At 32.3% G+C, this 23,432-nt stretch overlaps 1 protein-coding gene across 13 annotated transcripts in view; it reads right to left on the bottom strand.

The window, feature by feature from the left end:
* Pcdh9 (protocadherin 9) overlaps window positions 1-23,432 on the bottom strand; it is a 918,070-nt gene that overhangs the window by 134,678 nt on the left and 759,960 nt on the right. Inside the window, exon 5 of one of the 13 annotated variants that reach the window (XM_087192872.1) lies at window positions 10,911-12,864. The exons of 11 other annotated variants lie outside the window; for them this stretch is intronic. In XM_087192872.1, the coding sequence (XP_087048998.1) occupies window positions 12,713-12,864 (152 nt within the window). In that variant the 3' untranslated portion in view covers window positions 10,911-12,712. Of the gene's footprint in view, window positions 1-10,910; window positions 12,865-23,432 lie in introns of those variants that run through there. One more of the 13 variants, XM_087192874.1, reaches the window with a different exon arrangement.

Here is a 23,432-nt window from a genome sequence, read left to right on the forward strand (position 1 = left end):
GCTTTGGAAGAACATGGATAATTACATTTCAGTGACATCTGACATTCATTGGGGTTTGTATCTCATCATTTTCTTTCTTTCTTTTTTTTTGGGGGGGGGTACCTGGGATTGAACTCGGGACCTTGCACTTGCAAGGCAGGCACTGGAATCATCATTTTCTTTGATACAGTTTTGTAGACTATTTGTTAAAAGACAAGTCAATATATATAGCCAACAAGCAGATTTCTAATATTGTTGGCTTTATTACCTACAATACTTACTGTTATCATTTTAATATTTTCAAATAGAATCTAAAAAGATGCTTAAAAGGGTAAGATTTTTATTGCTTGTTTTTAACAATTGAATGCCACAATTTTTTTTTCTGTGCAGACTTCTGTCTACATTGAAGCAAATTTAAGTTTATTTAAACCTGTATTTCCTAATTATTTATTATACATTATAAAGTATTTCTTATCTAATTATTTTATGTTTAGATAAAGCTTGGCTAAAAATAACTGCTGAATTAAGTGGAATACATGGCATTGGCGAGTCAGTAATCCCATTGAATACAACCACCTAACAGGTCCAATTGAGGAATATGAGAGGACAGAGATGCTTAAGGCCATGTCTAGGAAATTGTGATAACATGATACCTGAGCCTTGATGTAATTTACCTGTAATAAAGGCATAGTACTTCCAAAGTAATAAATAATCACTCACATTTTAACACAAATGTGATAACATGCTTGGTAATATTGAATAAAGTTCATTTTGATAAAAATTATTAAGTTCTGGGCCAGGGATTTAGCTCAGTGGTTCTGCCGCGTGCCTTGCAAGCACAAAGTCCCGAGTTTGATCCTGGGTACAAACAAAAAGTTTGTACTTTGTTCCTTAAGTCTTTTCAATATGCAATATTTAGCAAAATTTAAGACATTAATTTTTCATCATGAAAAGCTAGTTGGACAAAGACCTGATTATCTATAAGGTATACCAGTAATTAAAAAATGTGAACTACAGATTAAATGGCTAATAAGTGTGATGGGAGACCTGTAATTTTTCATCACATTTTACAGAAAATCAGAAAACAAGAAGAGTCTGGGTAAAAGAAAGTAAAATTGGGAACATGAAATATTACAGAAGAAATTCCAAGACTGGGCCCTTTTGATCTTTTTGGACCCTCTCACTGTTAGTGTTATCATTACTGGTAAACAGAAATGGAGGCATGTGAGAAAGCAAGGAAAGTGAATTGTGAGTGGCTGTTAGAAAATAAAAATGATGGCCTGTTTATAATGAGAAAATAATGGTGAACACAATTTAATCTAATATTTATTTGCTGGCTAGCACCTCACTAAGCTGAGGGGGATCACACGGCCCCACATATGTTTCAATTACTTGCAGGGCATGGATCATGCACACCAGGAGAATAGAGCTCTATGTCCTCAGGAAGATGTTTAATTTACTAAAAAAAGGTAAAATTCTGAATTTGGAAGATCCTGTATAGTATAAATCATATAAATATTAGTCTTGGGGCAAGAGGAATAATAGAACATTATTGTTCTTATTAATGTTGAGATGAAAATGATGTTATGCAGATAATCGTCATTTGAAATTAAGACAAAGCAACATATATTTTAATCAACATACTTGTTAAATGTCAATTAGAATTTTCATCACTTAAATTATATCAGACTAACTTGCAATAATAAGTTTGCCAAATGTTAAATAAAAAAAAAATGCTATTTATGGGGTTAATTTTAGTGTCTTTGGAGTTTCTGGAATTTCATGTTTATGATTACTAATTAATCTTTTCTCATATTTATCAGGTTTTTTGAAATCTAAGTAAACATCATGTACAAAAAATGATTATCATAACACTTATCTTACTTAAAATGTAATTGACCATTAATAAAAAATCTTCCTTATTTTTTGAACGATTTGTCTAGTTCATCACTAAATCTAGAGATCAGAAATTAATCCCTGCATGATAATATAGAAATTGTATGTTCTACCGAAAGGGATTTTATTCTAAATATCTATTTAAACACTTGCAAACTTTCATATTGAAGTATATCATTTAGTTGGTTTATAGCATTTGAGGAGCCCAGGGACAATCTATTGCAATCATAGTTCCATTGTAATGCTGTATTTCATTGTTTGTATATTCTATTGGAAATAAAATATTAAACTACAGTGATAATCAAATAAGCATTATCCCTCTTAAAAACTTAATAAAGTGTACTAAGCAGACTTCCATAAGTGGTTCTTTATTTCAATGATGTTAAATAACCTTTTGCTTGGATAATTTGCTAGAAACCAATATAGCAGTCACATGTTATTCCTGGTCAAGTTTTATTAATTTTCTACACCTACAAGTTCAATACAATAATACTGATAAAGTTCAATCCAATGTCAGATCAGTCTAGAGTGGATGTAATATATATATATATATATATATATATGCATGCAAATTATACAATGTAAATTATCAAGATATTCTTTAATGTTATTAAAAATTCAAAAATTCTATCAAAATTTCTAAGAAATATAATTCATCACTGGCTATAGCAATTCATTTCTTTGGACATGATCTTCATAGAAACCTCTTAATTCTCTTAAACTTCATAAAAAATCCCTTGGGACATTGGGTCATCTATAACCACTCAAATTTTACACAGGAAATGCAAAATCTCAGCTAATATCTCTCCCTTTTTTTTGGAACCAGGGATCGAACTCAGGACCTTTTGCTTACGAGGCAGGCGGCGGAACCACTGAGCTAAATCCCCGGCCCATTTTTCCTTTTTCATAGCCAAATTTTAGTCTTTGGAAGGTAAGTTCACATGAATTGTCCTGTAAACTTATTTAAAAGGGATATGAGTTTCTTGAAGTTATGCTGTGCCTTTTGAGTCAGGTACATTGGCTTGAAGAACTTTGTTTCTTTTCAGTGCTGCATCCTTAGTAGAATGTGGTCCTTGGCACATAATGGGTGATCAATACTTGTTTAGCAGATACAAATATGAGCAGGGCCACAAACAGAATTTATCATAGTAGGAGTTGTCATCAAATATTTTTAACCCTATGAACATAGAAAATATGGAGTTTTTAAAATAGCACGCACATATATTGAAAACAATATTCAGGCGTTTTAATTTAATATGTAAACTATTTTCCAATATTAAGCTGTAATGAATTGATTCACTCATTCATTTAAAAAAAAAAGAAACTTTTTATGAAAGTTTCTAAAATAGTCCATAATTCTAGGAGTCTAAGAGTCACACTCTGAGTCTATGAAATGGAGAATCATGTATAAAATAATTAAATTATAATGTAGTGTGAAAAAATATACTGGGAGAGACCAAGAAAAGAAAATTCTAATTACACAGAAATCCATACAGGTTTAACTGGCAGTGTGGTTTAAGATTGGAAAGACAAATAAAAGTTCGGAAACCACAAGTTAAGAAAGTCCTTCCAAAGAGATCACACTAGTCCAAAGGAATTCATTATAAGGCTTATGAAATTGCTAATTTTTTCAGTACATTTTGATATAGTGTATGGTGGAGGAAATGACAGTAACTATGCCTGAAATGGTAGCTAGTAAAATTATTCATTTTGAAGTTAAAGAATTAAATGAAACTGAATTTTGAGCCTTGACAACCATCTGTGTCTCTCTCTACTACTTCCTTTTAAGTAGAAATACATTCTGCAAAAAAATAAAGTAAGATATATGACTCCTTTAATGGCATATCCACTGTGGGTATTAGTGCTTTATCTAGAGCATATAGATCAGTTATTAAATGGAAATTACCAGGGTTTTATCAAAGCTGGTAATTCAGTATAAAAGTCTTATCATAATATTTGCATTGGTAACATACTAATTGCTTTCTTATCTCATGAACCAACTTGGTATATGAAAGTCACCAATATGTTAAAGCGGTGATAATGCTTTAAAATGTATTAATAACTCCCATAAGATTAATTCATTTCATGTTCACTCACAGGCTGTCTTTAATATTATATACAGTAAATCAACTTTCGCATACTATTTATTAAAATTGAATTCATTAAGAGAGGGAGAGACTGAACATATATACTGCCTGAGAATAATAAAATGTTGGCTTTACTGGTGGGCTCCAAAAGTTTTCTTTTTAAACTATGAGTAGATATTCATAAATAACTAAACAACTCAGAAAATAAATCTTCTTTTAGGCTCCCACAGGTGCAGACACATCCATGTTTGAGGATTTTAATGGGAAACCAGGTCTTGGGGAGGAATTTTTTTTTTCTCTAGTGCTCTAAGTCTTTAGATCTATAATGGAACTCTGGATATAAGTGATTCTCCCTCCCTCTTTATTCAGATGGCTCCTGTATTTCAAAGTGTTAGGATTTCAGCAAAGGCAAGGTCATTATTTTTCCAAGTATTTTAATATAAAAAGTCATTGCCTAGTGATTGTAAGACTAAAATGCTTTCTCACGTTTGTTTAATGGATTAGTAGTGTTTAAAATTTAAATTAAACACACGGAGAGTTGATATTAGAGTCTGAATATTTGTCCCCTACAAAACTCATATTGAAATTAGACTGCTTCTATGGAATTATCAAGAGATAGGACCTTTAGAAGGTCACAGGATCCCTTCCCTTCCATGCCATCAAGGAAGGTTGAAATCAGGTCTGTTTTGCCCCCCCCCCCAACTTTGGCCACATATGACAGACACAGCATGAAGGCTTTTGCCAGGTATTGGCATCTTTATCTTCTATTTACCAGCCTCTTGAACTGGGAAAAACTAAATGTCAGGTTATTATACACTGTTCAGTCAAAGGTGTTTTGTTGTATAGCAGCAAAAATTGACCTGAAAGAGTAATCAAAATCTTCTGGTACTGGAGAGTCATATACATTTTAACCTATTTTTGGTTTCAAAAAAAACTTCTAGTTCTCCTAATTGTGGTTCTGGATTATTCAATTCTACTTCCTATGTCCTGAGCTCTCTTTCTAAATGCAGTTAAAGACTTTACTTTTCTCCACATTGAACTGACCTAGTGTTTGGCTTAATTTCAATTAAATTGCTCAAAGTGTTGGCATCAAGATAACACATGCCTTGCCTCTGTCTTTCTGGATTGCTTAAAGATACACAAAACATACAATTGCAATCTTTTTTGAAGTCAAAGAAATTATGAGAGAGAAAATTCTTTGAGCAGTGTTTCACTCAATTGTGTGCTAGGATTTTCATACTGATTGCTTCACAGCCAATATTAGTCTTAAAACTATAAATTTTGTCACTTGCAAAAAAACATAATGAAAACATTTTTAAATCAAGTTCAGCTGAGTAGACAATGGCTATTTCTTTGGTATATAGCTAAGAATCGAGGTCCCTTGTGCTGTTGCATTTTGTTATCTAGGTATATTGTTTCTAAGATTCCCCAATCTATGGTTCCCCAAGTCTCTTGGTGCAAAACAGTATTTGCTTATAACCTATGCACATCTTCCCATAGATTTCAAATCATCACCAGACTACTCATAGTGCCCAGTTCAATGTAAATGTTATTTAAATAGCTGTGGCACTGAATTGTTCATGGGAATGAAAATAGTCTTCACATGTTCAAGGCAGACATAATTGTTTTCAAATATTTTTGATGTTCAGCTGATTGTATTTGCAGTTCATTGGGTCTGCAGATGCAGAACCTATGAATACAGAACTTGCAGTTGCAGAGACCCAACTGCACTCACATCCTTTGATGAAAAAAGTAGAAGCAGCTATCATTTTTGTAATGGTGATAACCCCCGTGGCATCAAATTATTGAAAATAAGAAGAAAAAACAAAGATAGCTTTTGGTATACATTTTGAAAAGGTGGGATTCTTACCATGTAAGTAAAACACTCAGTGGCTGAAAAGATGCTCAGCAATATTAGCCATTCCAGAAATATAAATAAAATCATGTTCAAACAGGTTTCACACCAAGATAAATGGCTAAATGAAAATACTGATCATTGGAGATGATGTGACAAAATCAGAAATTTCACAGATAATGAGTGGAAGTGTAAATTGGCACAAGAACTTTGGAATAATGCTTGGCTTGGCAATATTTGCTGAAACTGAGAAAAAGCATATCATATGCTCCACAATCCCACTCTTATGTATATACCTAAAATAATTCTATACATATGTTCACTAAAAGACATGTCCAAAAGGAAACTGGAAGGGACTCTTTAGTGGGATTCTGGAGATGTTAGAATGTTCAGTTTCTTAGTCTGGGTGAGGTTTCTACAGTTGCTTTCAGTTTGTGAAGTACTCACGGTATTTTACTTAAATAAATAGCACATAATTCAATAAAAAGTTTATTTTCATTTTTCAAAATTGTCCTGGCAATTCTTTGGCATTGGAGGCAAAACATTTTATCTGAACAAGTGTGGCTTACCAGAACAGCAAAATTATCTTCATACCAGCACTGACATTAACTTAGTAAAGAAAACAAAGATAGCTATGAGCATTCAAAAAGGATGGTAAAAGGACAAGAGTTTTTTCCTATACTGAAACACTTGGTCCCAAATACCCAACATGGTTGTAATCTAAACAGACTTAGCCTAAGCAAAATTAAGTGAGTCCAATGGAAATTCAAAATCATGGAGAATTTTATTTATACTGTAAATCTATACAAAAATATGACTGAGAAAAGAATAAAACAACTCTTTGCTCCTGGATTATAAGTATGTAGCTTCCCTTCATTGTTTGCAACATCTCTATTGTCTATTTCTGCCCAAATCTTATGGGTTTTTTTTTTTCATACTGGGGATCAGACTCAGGACCTTGCACTTGCAAGGCAGGCAGCGGCACCACTGAGCTAAATCCTTGGCCCCAAATCTTACATCTTGAAATCAGTGGAAACCTTAATTTAGCTGAGTTTCATCTGAAATAACCCCTTGTTATCTGCATGAATTTGGAAAGAAAATTTAATGAATACAGGCATTACTCATCTTAGGAAATGTGGTTAATAATGTGACAGTGACTTTAGCTGATCAAAAAATAGGCATGTAGCATTAAGACTTTCATGTTTAATAATATTAAATTTACATCCTTGACATTTTCCAAAACATTAGATTTTATGTATTCTTACCACATTTTAAAAATAAAAGGTAACTATTCAAAGTAAAGTAATTGTCTTAACTCTAGTAATCATTTTAGCATGTTTATATATATCAATAAATCATATACATCATAAATGTAAATTAACACATATGTGAATAAACATAAGGTATGCTACTTGTCTGCAATAAGCATTTAAAACATATTAGCTGCCAGAGTTGTTATTATTAGTCATTTTATTATTGTTGACAGACCCTGGTTAGATCTATACTTTAAAATAAGAAGTTATTGGCTGGGGATTTAGCTCAGTGGTTCCGGCACCTGCCTCACAACCGGAAGGACTCGAGTTTGATCTCTGGAACCAAAAAAAATAAATTAAAGTAAGAGCTTGTTGTTCATAAAATTTATTTTTGATATTAAGCCTTAGGTCATCTCATAAATTATACAAAATTTTGTACATACAACCTTTCTCATTTCTCACTACCCACCCTGAAGCTGTTCATGGCTTTCATGAGGTTCAAATTGGTTTTGCTTTCCTAAAAGAGTAGGCTCAGCTCCACTGTGTTAGAAGAGTTGATAAAGGACTAGAAAAAATCCTTTTAACATGAAATTCCTCAGTGCCTTTATTTTGCAAGCTAATGGAAACCACGACTTTATCCTTAATTTTGTACACATTTGTTGAAGGAGTTAAAGTTTACTTTGAACTATGAACATTCATCAGACAAGTGATGGCTTGTCATATTAAGGAAGAATAGTAAGAGTCCTTAAACATATGATAGAGTTAACAAGTAATTTTCTACAGTAAACAAATGTCAGAAACTGATTTATCTGCACATGATGAGAGCTTGTCTATGACTGTTGATACGCAAACTGCAAGTATGCACTTTGGATGTCCCAAGGCAGCAAAAATTGGATGGGAGCATTTTGCAGTTTAGAATTTCCCTTATACAGGTTTTGGCATGTGTGCATGTCCAGGAGGCATGTGGATTGACACTGAAGTCACTAACACTTTATTTATGGGGGAAAATGTGTAATCATTGCCAAATGAAATTAGGCCAGTGCTTAATTCATTATTAACTTCTTTTATTTGGTGTCTGGAAATGCTATTGAGATTTTTGGTTAAAGTTAAATAAATTTCTCTAATAAATATCATATTTACAATGTAATGCTCATAAATGCCATTTCACTGATACTGATTTTTGAATCTATGTTAATTTTATTATGTAATCTTTTATAATATTCCTGTAATCTTTGCAGTATGATTTAGGTAAAGCAGACATCATAAATTCTAATTTGTAGACAAGAAAATAAGCTCAGACAGGTGGGAGGTCAATGCAAAAGGCACATACCATACCTAATGAATGTAAGGAGTAGGATCTCAGACACACAGGACTTTTTACAGTCTGATTTACAAACCCACCTACTTCCTTTAATCAAAGTGTTTAATAAATATAGCTGGAACATCATATTTTTTAAAGAAGCTCTCATATTATTTTTCTTATTTTCTATGCCTCATTTCTTCTACGTTTCCTCTTACCACGTGATAGATTACTGCGTCATTCACAGAGACTTTTCCTATTTTGTTTTCATAATATGGCTTCATGGAAACATGCAGATTTTGCATTACCTAGATCAGCTACACAGCCACAAGATCAACCACAAGCATAATTAACTTTAAAATGACTCAACTTCCTTCAACCGTGATCATTCTGTCTTTATTGAATTTTAATGTCTTTTATTTTAATCAAACAATATCCCTTTCACAGGATATATACTAAGAAATGAGTTTTCCTAAATGAAATTGCTTTTTTATTGCCATTCTACCATACACTCTATTTACATCTCTAAAACATTAAAACCAGTCTTTGGATGTTGCTTCACCAGCAAGTGAAGTGTGTTATCTGCGTATTTTATGGGTATGGACAGACAAGCTGTGTTAACAAGTGTGAAGATTGCTTGTGTTCTCAAAAATTATACGCCAAAGCTACAGACAAATTTTGCATTCTCAAAGCAGGAGAAATTTCAGGAACTGCAGTTGGATTTTTGCTTGTAAGTTTCTATGTCTTAAAGGAGGGGAGGATTATTAGAAACATCAGTTATTAGAAACATCAGTTAAAAGTATAGTGAAAAAGAAAATTATGTTTTTATTCATAGAACTATGTTTACAAAACAAGAAAAGTAGCAAACATATTCTTCTCCTGTAACATTCTGATTAGTCTTAAGTAATTGTCTAAAGGTCTTTCAAAAACTGTATGCATAGGTCCAGGGATTTAGCTCAGTGGTTTCGCCGCCTGCTGCGCAAGCTCAAAGACCCGAGTTCGACCCCAGTACCAAAAAAAACAACAAAACAAAACTATAGACTATTTTCACTTCAGTGCTTTATTTTGAAATTCCTAAATGCAGACAGTTTCTGAAGCTAAAAAATTACTTTTACAATAAGTTTTAGGACAAAAATAATCGTTCAGGTAATACTTTTATATTTATATTTTATTACTGTACATATATTTTAAAATTCACTGTGGCTTTTAATGAATGAAGAAAAGAATAATAGTTGGTGAATAATGAAAAAGAATACTGAGATATCTATGAAAGAGGAGAAGCAGTACATGTTTTATGACTTCTCAAACCTACATGTCTTCTCTACTATGCAGTTTCTGGGTTTCTCCATTATAAATCTTAAAACCATTTCTTATATTCCCTGAGATTACCCCTAGTTGCCAGGATATATATGCAAATAGCAAATTGGAATCCCATTACTCCAGAAGAATAATCTATTTAGGTTCTTAATATAAACTGAATGACTTTTAGACAAATTTATCTGTTTGTATCCACATCATATGTTCACATGTAATGTTTCTAACCACAAAAGGGTGGGGGGAGGATTCTACCTGCTGCTTCTATAAGAGTTCTTCTCCAGTGCATAAAATACAATACCATTTCCCAATTATTATCCTTCCATTGACTAGCGTTCTTTTCAGTGGAAAAGTGTACAGCAGAATCTGTGAAAGCAATTCTTCCAAATAGGGGGGTTAAATTATTAATACATGTAAAAATTCAAAAGTAGATCTTAAATTCCAGACTAAAAACTATTACTTGAGTAAAAGTATAATTTCACTACAGTTTGTAGTAATTTAATCTTATCTTCTCTAAATTCTTGTGGCATGAGCTCTCAAGATAATATTAAGATAAAATATTAATTTAATGATAGAAGATTAATTCAGTGTTGAAATATTTGGTCTCACAAATCAAACAGTAGCATTTATTTGCACATCATAATATTGTTTCTTTTTTGGTTTTCTGTATTTAAACACTGATTGAAACAAACAAAAATGGGGGAGGAGGAGCAGGAACAGGACAAGGTGGTAGGGAGGAAAGGAGGAGGAGGAAAGTACATATTAAAGGCACAATTTACCTTCATAATTAACTTTATTAACAAAAAGTTTAAATGGTAGAACCTAACTCCAGATATATCTTCATATTTTCTTTTTCAGTTTATGCAGCTTCCACTAACATATTTCATCAAAGTAAGCCAAAAATCACATGGCATAAGTGCCAATTCAAGCCTTGTCTCTATGAATGGCCATACAAAAAGGGGGACTCACTAGATATATATTAGAAAAACTAAAACAGAGAGAAAATATATCAGAAACATGTAACACCAGAGTAGCCTACAAATAATTCAGACAACATTGTTTTAGTTTTATCTTTTCTTTCATAAAATAGACAGATTAAAGACAACGTAACATTAACATATCAAAAAATTATACATCCATGGCCCAAGAAGCATAATTTATTTTTGGTTATCATTGGTAGAATATTTTAATGGTCAATGAAATTAATTCTAAAATTATCTTTAGATCAGTGTTAAATTGTTGAAGGATTAAATTTTCATTGCTCTGAAGAAATCAGTTTCTATGTTGCTTCTAATTTTGCTTGGTTTGCTGCTTATTATAATACCAAAAACTAACATAACAAAGGAATTTTAAATGTTCTAATATAACTAATATTGTGAATTTTCACGCATTTTGATCTTGAAATATAAACTAAAAGTTTGGAAAACAACATTACATGACATAAATCTGCATGATAGTTCTTTTAAGAGTCTGTCTTTAGCTTTGGAGGCATATAGTTCAGCGTCACAGCATCTGGCTTGTGTGAAGGCCTGGGTGGGTTAAATCCTCTAAGACACACACACACATGCACACACACACACTCACACACACACACACTCAGTTTGCCTTCAGTCATATTTATTGAGAAATAGCATACGTAAATATGCAGATGAAGATAAATAGAAGAAAATCCTTGATTTCTTGGAATTTACCACAACTGTTCAACAAGCATTCTTTCTTGTTTAAATTTGAGTTTGACAAGGTGATTACTTGGTTAATTCAGCTTTGGAAATTATTTTCTCCTCTACAAATTCACCTGTTTATCTCTAATCCCTGGGTAGTGCAAGGCTGATCCTATAATCTGGTAATATCTGATTTACTGAGAGCCAGTTTTGCCCCACAGAGACTAAGCCATTCTTGCTCTCCAGCACATTAATATTTATCCTCACTGGACCTTTCAGCTTCCACAAGAAACTTTAACAAAAGCTTTGCAAATCTCTATCCAACATATACTAGGAGGATTAATAATAATTCCTTTTGATCAGAATTACTTGGTTGGCCAGCAATGGTTTCCATGGTAATCAGGTGGTAGACAGGGCTGAGACTGATTTCATCTGTTGTAAGACATCATTAGAATTATCCTACATGTCTAATTATAACTTACCAGGACTGACTTCTACATAGTGTAGCTTAGAGGCACGGGAAATGAAGTGATGAGTTTAAACTCTTAGAAACCTTCCACAAGGAAAGAAATTATTTTGCTTTATTCTAATAAGACTTTTTTCCCTCTGCCAAGAATGTTATGCATTAGAGAGAAGATATTTTGAAAAGGATTTTTATGAGAACTGGTGCCAAGTGTGGTATATCTATAATGAGAATTTCTCTGGAAGTTTATTGTACAGATAGAAAAAAATAATTCTTCATCTTAGTGATCTTGAATTTTAGGAAATATTAGCATAATAGAGAGAACTGCATCATTCAATGACTGTGGCAATTATTTAACAATGTATATGCATATTAATGTACGCTGTACACCTTAACCATATGCAATTTTCATTTACACATATTTTCCTCTACAAGTTATTCTAATTATCTCATCTTGTTCAAAGAACATTTTTTTCTCACCACTTTACTACTTAACTGTATGTTTACCCTATGTAATATTGAACTTTCCCCCAGATTTGTTGTATATTTGACAAATATGAATTGCATATATTTTAAGTGTACAATGTGGTGTTTTGATATATGTATACATTGTAAAATGATTTCCACAAATGGGAGTGTTTCCTTTCTTCTTATGTCTGAACACTATTCAATGAAATTTCATTCCATTTGGTAGATTTATTCCATGCCTTGACTATGTGGGAATAATGCTGCAATGAGTGGAGATATCTTTTCAATGAACAGATTTTATTATCATCAGAAATATACCTACATGTGTAATTGCTGGATTCAATAGTAGTTTTATTTTCAATTTTAAAGAAATTCACATACAGCATTTCTCAATGACTATATAAATTTTCATTTTCCTGTGTGACTTTAAGAAGTGCTAAAGATTGAGAATACAGTAAATGTTGGTGCCAAGTCCCATCCAATGGAAAGACCAGCTTGGATCCTGAAGACAGTACATTGTGTCCTCATCACCTTTTTCACTGGATCTGGCACTGTGGGACTTCTGGGTCCTCCCCAGAACAGAAATGTCTACAAAAGATAAATATTTTAAATAGACTCAGCCCATTGAGGCAGCCAGGACAACACAATTAAACATTTGTGAAAGAATATTTCCAGATCTGCTTCAGAAAGTGGCAAGAAGGATGGGATAAATCTGTTCAAAGTAATGGGGATTATTTTGAGGGGAATTAATTGGAATGTATCTTTAAATGTAATTTTAAAAAATGATTAAATATTCATCATACTTTTAGATTATACCTCAGAAGTAGAAACATTATTAAAAAGCTGATAATTTAAGTTACAAAATAAATTTCTTTCATATTTTCCAACATAAACCAGGTTAAACATATGCACTCAGAGTGAGCACAAGGAAATCATCCCAAATATTAGGCTTTTAAATAATGTTGAGTTCACAGTAAGGTGATAATTCTTTAAGAAATATAACTTGAAATAATTACCACGTACGATTCTAAATCAGAGAAATCTGACCATGAGAATGTAGTTTTTCCCCAGAAGTTTACTTAAGCCTTTTTAAACCTTTTTACAAATAAATAAGAGTTTTGCATTTCTTGCTTATTAATATTTAAATATTTGTGCTCGAATAAATCTACATATGGTAATCAGGAGTGAGCTCCTTTTTATCATCTGCCATTTATTGTAGCACTTCTAAAATACACAAAGTATACTAAATTTAAAGGACAAAAGAAGCTTAAAGTATGTTTGGCTAGGATAAGTCTAAACCTGATGACTAGAATTTTTGAATAGGTAATAACTGAAAATAAGCAAGTGAAAGTTGATGTGTAGTTTGTAAAAGCTGGATATTTAACAAAGTAAGTTTAGTACTAGAACAGTAAAACCCAATCAGATACTCTTCTTGAATGTATCCTTGCAAAACAGCTAATGCAGTTCAACATATTTTCAAATAATGAAAAACTATCATTTAGCAACGTAATATCTGAATTGTTAATTGTTCTATAAATTTAGGGTACAACAAAAAATCCTATTTCTTTCTAGGATGTGAACCTCATCATAGTCATTTATGCCTTAATCATTTAGTTATCACACTGTAATTAGTTCCTAATTGGGTAATATTTGCTGAATAGGTTTCTTCTTTTCTCTTCTTAGCTAATAAAAGAGAAAGTAAAATGCTAGTGGGAAATTTAGTTTTTGGCTCTTTAGAAAGGAATTTCTCAATCCAAAAGAGATATGTCTGAGGAAATGATGTATTTGAAATGTGAAAGTCAAGATTGTATAGTATTTTTGGATGACCTAATGATGGAAACTCACTTCACTTTGTGAGAAACTGTTATATAAGTATAGTTTTGCAATGGATTACAGCCACTCCAAATACATCCCCAGAAAAATAGCCATTCACTGTGTGCAGTGAATGAGTATGTACAGCCCACATGGATACACGAGATAAACTGAGTGAATGCCACATTTCACACTGTAAGGGTCAGGCCTTGATTGGAGGCTGTTAGTCCCTTCTAATACATAGCAAAAAGACACTGTACCTTTCTAAAGAAAAGATCTGTAGAAATGTAGCTAGGTTAATCCTAGGATTAAAGAGACTGAGTGATGAAGACAGGTTTGAAATCTTAGTGTAAAAAGAAAATCTTTGAAATTCCTTGTACAGAGCTATTGTAGTAATATGTATTAAATTATATGCGGTTTTGATATTACCACATCAAAGAAACTGGGACAGAGATTTAATTGTGGGCTAACAAAAGGCAAATTAGACTACATATTAAGAGTATCATATTAACGAAAAGAAAATGCTAAGAAATGCAGTTGGGAGGACAATTCCTTTCCTTACAACAGTGCTAAAGCATTTGCTGTCTACTAATTTTTAAGTTTCAGATAATTTTTTACAGAAATACAATTAAGTTAGTAAATATGTTTCAGGAGATCAAATTATGCTGCAGAAGTTCCTTTGCTTTCTAAAATAATGTAGCTATAGAAATGGGGACCATGCAACCTGCCACATTTTGGTAATTTGGGTCCCCTTTTCACTTCAGTTCCTTCTTAGTTTCAATCAATGGTCCAGCCCCCAGGAGAATGGGAAGGCCTTGGTATAAAGAAGTGCAGTAGGCTAGACATTTCTGGCGGTAACATTTGCCCCACTAGTGAATTTAGATAATCTCTAGAACACTGAATGGAACTGACAAAGAAAAAGAAAACAACCCTCTATATTTTAAGGTATTTTTATATTAAATATATAGTTAGGCACTAGTATTTGAATATATAACCAAGAGACAGGCTGTACAATGATCAAGAAGAAAATTAAGAGTGAAACTGAACATCATTTCAAAATGAAATTTGTCACACAATGTCAAGACATAACTGCAAAGTATTTCATCTTTCTTTTAGTTCCCATTATTTTCTCTTCCTATCTGCCTTCTTCCTTCATTTTTTTAATATTTAGTTACAAATTTAGGCTCATTTTGAGAGATAACATTGATACACATTTGGTTTTCTGTCCCATCACTCCTAGCTTTTGGACTAAGAGCTCACACTTCACCTCTGTCATCTCCCACTGTGTTCCAGGGAGCCTAACTGCCCCCCACTTGGGATGCTTAGAACTTCAACCACTGAAGGATGCAAAAGTGGCACACATTCAGTAGAAAGTGTATTTTGAATTTTAACATTTTTTTCTGGGCTAGAAATATGAAGTACAATATTCTTTCCTGAATATTTGTCAGAGGCAGCAAGTTGCAGTGCTCAGAGAGCCACGGAATCACAAGGGTAAATAATACTCCACAGTGAGCACTAAGGGTACTAATACTGCTACATTCACCTCACCTGAGCCTTCGGAAAATCAGTTATTACAAAGGAAAGATCAAGTTGAATAGATAGTTTAAAATTTATATAATATATTCATTTTATCACTCATATACCAATATTATATTACTGTATATATAATACTATAGTTTTAACAAATATGATATATTTACATATAACTTAAGAGTTAGAAAAAATTTCCCCATATATTAATTATATGAAATGCATATAAGTGACCTTTGTGATTCCTAGATTATAAACCACTTAATATTCTATTAACTATGCTTTATGAGTGTTACTTAATTTATACAATAGACTGGAATATTGCTTTGGAAAATGTCACATAAAATGTGAAAGAAGGAATGGAATGAATGAAATAATCTCATTCATTAATTTAAAAAGTTTTTTGATGAATAAAGAAAGAATGAAAATACACAGAAAGCCAGATTTAGTCCTGGAAAATTTCAGTATCCATCAGTTGGTTTAAATTTTTCAAAAATATTGCCAAATTTAGATTGTGTACAACTAGTTAAAAATAAAAAGATCACAATAAGCAAACTGTCATTTTGTTATAGTCAACAAACCATATTTAACCATAATAAGATGTACATACCAACATAAAATATAATATAAGAATTAAAGATTAATAAGGGTCCTTGCTTCTAAAACTTAAATGCTTATGAACTTGAGAAAGTAGTTGCCTAAATAATGGTAATGAGTGACAGGATATTATCTACAGAAACATGGCCAAGAACAATGGACATTGAGAGGAGACAAAACACTTTATTACTACGGAGAGGGCTCTTTAAAAGCTTTCAAAGGAAATTACACACTTAGAATGACATAGAAAGAGCTATACTCTGTTAATAGGAAAAAGAGCAGGGAGCAGCAGGGAAGAACAAGAGAGTGGGAGTTTCAACATACCTGACCATCTTGAATAATACAAGCAGTGACCGAGGACATTTTTAAGCAGAGTTATGACATTATCAAAGTCATCAAATAGTAATCTATATTTTATGTGATTTTATACTAGAATTTCTGATAGCTTTTAGAAGTGTAATGGCTATTAAAATTCACTCAAAAAGTAGTATTTCTAAAGACAGGTCGATGTTGAAAAAATGAATGAAATTCTACAGAATAAAATTTAGGAAACACAAATTGAATTTAGAACACTGTTTTATACTATTTGGAAGAACTACCTCTATAGAATGTGTTTTGCTGTAATTTATCTAGTATTAATATTTCAAAATACTAAATAGGCAGTATTCTTTCAAGCTGTGTTTCCACATCAGCTGCTATGGTGACATTTTAAAATGACATTTATCATGGGAACAACTTTGATTCATTTAAATACAGCTTTTTAAATTATTATTTACTTAACATCCTCAAAGATATCATTAATTATTATAACACAGTCCCCTGTACACCCCCTCCATCTATTTCTTTATCCCTTTTCATTTTTTTGTACATTTTGCGGTACATAATTTTGCATTCCTTTTAAGTATGTGTACACAATACAACTTAATTCCCTTTTGCATCCTCTTTCCCTCCCCCCTTCACCCTTCTCTCCATTTCTTCATTCCCTTTCTGTTAGAGAAAGCTCTGGCTCCCTACTTCCTATTATTTCACTTTTATTTTATTCTTCATTTATATTTTGGTTTTCTCATATAAGAAAAACCATACACTAAGTTTCATGTCTGATTTATTTTACTTAACAAAATGGACTGGTAGTTAAGCTAAAGTTTGTCAATTTTGTTTTTTAAAACCTCTGTTTCATTAAAGTTTTGTATATTTTGTTTTTATTTAATTTACTTTTGCTCTGTTCTTTGTTAAAAATTCAACATCCTTTCACGACAAGAACCCTGAATAAATTAGTTATGTGAGGATAGTAACTCAACATAATGAAGACTATATATGACTAACTCACAGCAAACATCATACTGAAGAGGGAAAAACTGAACATTTTTCTAATATTTAGAAGAATACAAGGGTACTTACTTTCATTTTTTTTCACAACAGTACTGGAAATTTCCACCAGCAAAATTACACAAGAGAAATAAAAAGAAGAGAGATTCTCAATTTGTCCAGTGTATCCCTATTTGTAGATGATTTGATACTATTAGATATACAGAACCCTGAATATTCTGCTAAAGACTATAAGAACTAATAAATGAATTCAGTAATGTCACAGGATAAAATTCAACATGCAAAAATCAAATCAGTAAGTTTTCTGAAATTTTTCATGATGATTGTTTTCTGCTTTTTTCTTCTGTACTTAAGATTGAACTCTGGCTGAGCTACATCCCTTTTTAAAATTTTAATTTGAAATAAGGTTTCACTAAGTTTCTCAGATTGGCCTCCAACTTCCAATTCTCCTGACTCAACCTCTTGAGGAGCTAAGATTATAGGTATCTACCACTGTGCCCAGCAGTAGTAGCGTTTTTATTCTCTAATAACAAGATTACTGAGAAAGAAATCATGAAAACAATACTATTTATAACAGTTGCAGAAATAAATGAGACATCTAGGAATAAATTCAACCAAGGAGGTGAAAGATGTCTATAATAAAAATAACAAAACAGCAATGAAAAAAAAATTGAAACATACACACATATGCACAAATCAAAAGACCTCCCATATTTACAGAAGGAAATAATATCATTAAAATGTCCATGTCCTCCAAACAAGTACAGATTTAATGCATTCCATCCAAATGGTAATGACATTCTTGATGAAACTAGAAAAAAATGTTAAAATTCAAAGCAGAAAAGACTCTGAACAGCTTAATCTTGATCAAATAGAACACAGCTGGAAGCATCTATTTCAACATATATTACAAAGCCATAGTAATTAAAAGAGTATGCTACTTGCATATAAGCAAATAAATGAATGGAACAGAGTAGAGATCCTAGAAATTTATCCATGCATTTTTCCCAACTGATTATCAACAGAGGTGACACAAGCATACACTGGAGAAAGGGCAACTGGTCTCTTCAATAAAGGCTAGTGGATGCACTGGATATCAACACACAGAAGAGGGAAACTTTACCCTTATCTTCATCTTGTTCCAATTTCAACCCAAAAATGGATCAAAGACACAAATTTAAGATCTGAAACTATGAAAGTCCTACATGAAACATAGGGGAAACACTTCCAAAACATTGATAAAGTTATGGTTTTCTGGACATGATCACAAAAACACATGAAACAATAGTATAGGTCAAAGTAAAAAAGAAAACCTCTGCATAGCTAAGTAAACAATCAAGAGAGTGACCCTACAACCTACAGAATGGAAGAAAATATTTGCTATTTATTTGTCTGTCAAAATATTAATGTCCAGAATATATAAGAAATTAACAGTTTACCAAGAGCCCAAAATTATTAGTTTGAAATGGGCGAATGTTCTAAATAGGCAATTTTCAAAGGAAGAAATACAAATTGAAAAATGCTCAATACTACCAGCTATCAGAGAAATATAAATCAAAATTATGGAACATTATTTCATCCCTGATATAATGGCTAGTACAGAAAAATGTTTGTGAGGATATAGAGAAAAGTAACTCTCACACACTGTTTATGGGAATGTAAATTAGTAGAACCATTATGGAGAATGGTATGGAAGCACTCAAAAGCTAAAAGATTGTGTGATTCCATCTTGAAATACCCCAAGAAAATGTATTTAGCATAAAAAAGAGAAAGCTTCATTCCCATGTTTATTGAAGCACTATTCACAAGAGCTAAAATGTGACATCAACCTAAGTCCTCATCAATGGATGTATGAATAAAGAAGAGTACACACACATGCACAAACACAAATATGAATTATTATCTAGGAATAAAGACAAATGATCCTGTCATTTGAGGAAAAAGGGATGGTCATTATGTTTGAGGAAATAAACCGGGCACAGAAATTCCAGTATCACATGTCCTTTTTCATATGTGCCAATTTAGAAATTGACCTCAGTACACAATAGTGATTACTAGAAGTTAGGAAGGAGAGGAAAGGTGAATAAAATGAAGCTGGATTTGGTTAGTACATGCTGTACACATGTATTGAATTATCACAGGGAACCTCACTAATATATACAATTAATATATTAATTAGAAATTATTTAAAAATATGAGCTAAGCTGTCAGAATGTTCTTTCCTTCTGTCTTAAAGCTGTCTTAAATTCTGATATATACCTATACACATACCTGATTCCTCTCCATTTAAATATAATCTCCACATATATCCATTTGTTATTCCTCTCCTTTTAGAGATATTCTCAAATTTCAGTTCTTACATACATGGGTCCTCAACAGAATAAGGTGACCTAGACCACTGTTTCTCCTAGCAGCTGTCATAGGCATTTTTGTGTGGGGACAGTCCATATGTGGTATTGTTCTCTACCATTTCCTTTCACATATCCCCAACACTAAAATCTCTCCTCAGGAAATCACTATTTTCTTTAAAGGCAGACTCTGGTTCTTCTTTGTCCCTCTCAGTGCCTATTACAATGATGAATGGCTTTTAACTGTGCTAACATAAACACTCTTGAAGTTAATTAAATAAGCTTCTCTTCCCAGTAATCCTCCAATCACTGTGGACACCCATGAAGACATCTGTGGAAATGTCATTTTGGAGGCGCCCAGCAGCCATGTTTCTGTAGAGGTAGAAGAACCAAGCTGGGCTAATCAAATTCTTTCTGAGAATCTGAAATTAGGATACCAATCGATTCTACATTGGTTATCACTCCTTTTATAAAGATTTTTAGTCCTGAATTACTACTAATGACATATCATTATGCAGTAAATATAGAGATTGACAGATATCTCATTAGTAGTAATTTAGGAAAACATGTAAAAATTCAAAATTTTAAAAACTAATCAATGTCCTTATTGAAATTTATTTAATTGATAATATTTAGACCACAAAAACTCATAAAATTAAAAACAGAAAAAAATTTTATCTTTGAAATAATAGTTATGACTTTATTAACTTAGTAACCTTTTTACATCTAAATGTAATGTTTGGGAAGCAAAAACCTTCTAAGATCATTTTTTTTGTGTCTTTATGATAAGAACAGTCTCATAATTTATGTACAAAGAAAAATACTGTATCATCTACTACTATGGATTAAAAAACTCTAAAGACTTGTTTTATAAAGGAATGCATTTTTCCTAAAATAATATGCATTCAGTTTCTGAGTAAGAGTTAAGAAAACATTCTTATAGCTACATAAACATTTATATCAAGGAAATAAAATATAAGGAGCTATAATAAAGAGGAAAAGCTAGCACATTTGAATATTTCACTATCATATTTTAATTAGCATCTTTAATATTGAAGAACATTTACAAATGCATTCAACACACAAATCCTATGTCATTAATAAAAAGGCTCTAGAGATGTCCCTTCTTTCTCTACCTAAAATATAAATAAAATTTGACCTCTCCAATGTTGTAAGATGTGGAAAAGGTAGCAGTAATAAGGAGGCAGCTATTCTATTCTTCATGGCCGTTGTGAGGCGTATTAAAGGACTAACTACAACTGCAGGTCTTTATCCATTAAAAATCCATCACCTAAAGTGATGGGGAGAAGGAGAAGGGGAGCAGACTATGTCTATCCCGATATCTTGCAGGAGGAGAAATGAAGTAAAGGTCAGAGGATAACTGGAGTTTTCTCTCTTCATGGAAAGAATAACCTTTGAGTACCACTTTTAGGAAGAAGTAGGAAATAGAACACCTAAGACTGTAAATTAGCTCTAAGAGATTATCAGCTGGCCTTCTTGAAGGTGTAGTTATAAAATTTAATAAATTTCTCCATTGATAAGAAGCAATCTGCTTTAGAAACAATGAAAATTGTTTTCTAATTAGTAAACATTTTAGAATAATAGTTATTTAAATTAATTTTCTTTAAGTTTTAAAAAATTCTTTAGAAATATTTGCCAAGTTTATTTTCACATATATTTGAATTTATCCAAAAATAAAGGCTACTAAAACTCAGCTAATTACAAGTTTAATAATTGACTTATAAAATTACCTAATATATTTTCCATTTATATTGACTTATTTTGGATTCATTTAACCCTTGTTTAAATTATCATTCTTGTTCTGAAATTGATCAATAATAGCCATGGATTCATTGACTTCTCATTCACATACAGGTGTGCCTTGACTGATGCCAGGATTACATACCAATAAACCCAGTGAAAGTTGAAAATAGTGTGAGTAGACAAGGGGTAGCTCAGTGGTATAGGACACAATTAGCACACAGAAAGCCCTGGGTTCAACCTTCATTCCCCCGAAATTGACAATTAGTGTAATAATAATAATAAAACTGTCATAAGTTGAAAATGCATATTTCATACACTTAACTTACCAAACACCATAGCTTAGCAACAAAATAAACTTTATAATGTGAGTTGATTGCAAATGTACTCCAGTGGCTGATTGGAAGCCGCAGCACACTGGTTGTCTTAGTCCTTTTTCTTCTTGCTGAAACACAATACCAGATATTCACAACTTAAAGAAGGAAATTTATTTTGGCTTACTTATCAGTCCATAGTCAGCTGTCTCCAAGGTAGGGATGGCATGACTGAGGCATGGAAGGAGTGCTATTGATAGCATGGCAGACAAGAAGCTGAGAGAGTGAAGGGAGGCAACTGCGAGGGAGACATACCCTTCCGGGTCATCCTCCTGGTGACCAGCCTCTTCTGGCCAGACCCCACCTCCTAACAGAAAGTCAGCTGTAATGTCCTCATAAACTACCCACCTTTCCAAACCCCAATGAGCCCATGGGGGCATTGGGGGACCATCCATATTTAAATTATAACACTTTTGATTCCCAGTACTGCCAGAGAGTATTATGCCATTCATCACTAGACCAGGAAAAGGTCAAAATTCTAAATTCTCTATGATTTCTACTGATAGCATGTTTTTATACTGTCATAAAGCTGAAAATTTGTTAAGCTAAATCATTGTAAATTGAGAACCATCTGCAAGTATTCTTCTCCCTCCAAAATGTATTCATTTTTATGCATATTGGCATTCTTATAAGTTTTTAATAACTTTTTACAATAAAAATATAAAATTTGATTAAAAACATTCTTGTTGCTCCCTATTTCAAGACCACAAGGACAAATTCTTGTGCTGTAGTTGAGCTAATCTGAGCTGCATGTTAAATTCTTAATAAATGTTTTGAGAATGAAAATATAAATGGAAATGAAAAGTTCTATTTAACGCTAGTTAAATCCAAGTTGAACATTTTCTTCCATGTACATTGCTGAATGGGCACATTGATATTTATTAGCTGCCTCTATATTTTTAATAGCTCTATATTTTAAAAATAAAATCATATGTGAGGCTAAAAATAGTTTCTATTCATTCATAATATATGGTTTCTTTTGACAGTGTTTCATTGTGAAGATAGAGTATCAAAAACTTGAAAAGTAATATTTTACTTCTTTAGTTGCTATTTAAACCAAGGGGAAAACTGAAAAACCACCTATTCTTAATTCCCAATACTGCTTATTTGCATCACCTGCTCTTAGCTAATTTTCAAAGTCACCAATTTAGAGGTATAGGTCACATTTCTGACTGGTAGGTCACCGGGTAACATTTGATGAAGTTTGACTACACATGCACAGACATTGATTACTTTCTAACTGCCAATCACCTTTACCTATGCTTTAGCCCATACATGAATATTCTCAAACTCTACCTCAAGGAGGCAGATTAGAAATGTGCTTCTCCCTTTCTACATATGGCCACATCCTCATTAATCTTTCTCTTCATAAAACTCTGTCATTTTAATGATTGGCCTAATGTACCAT

Source organism: Heterocephalus glaber, unplaced genomic scaffold (assembly GCF_053883595.1).
Source record: "Heterocephalus glaber isolate CG9 unplaced genomic scaffold, H.glaber_assembly_v1.0 deba00001577, whole genome shotgun sequence".
NCBI lineage: Eukaryota > Metazoa > Chordata > Mammalia > Rodentia > Bathyergidae > Heterocephalus > Heterocephalus glaber.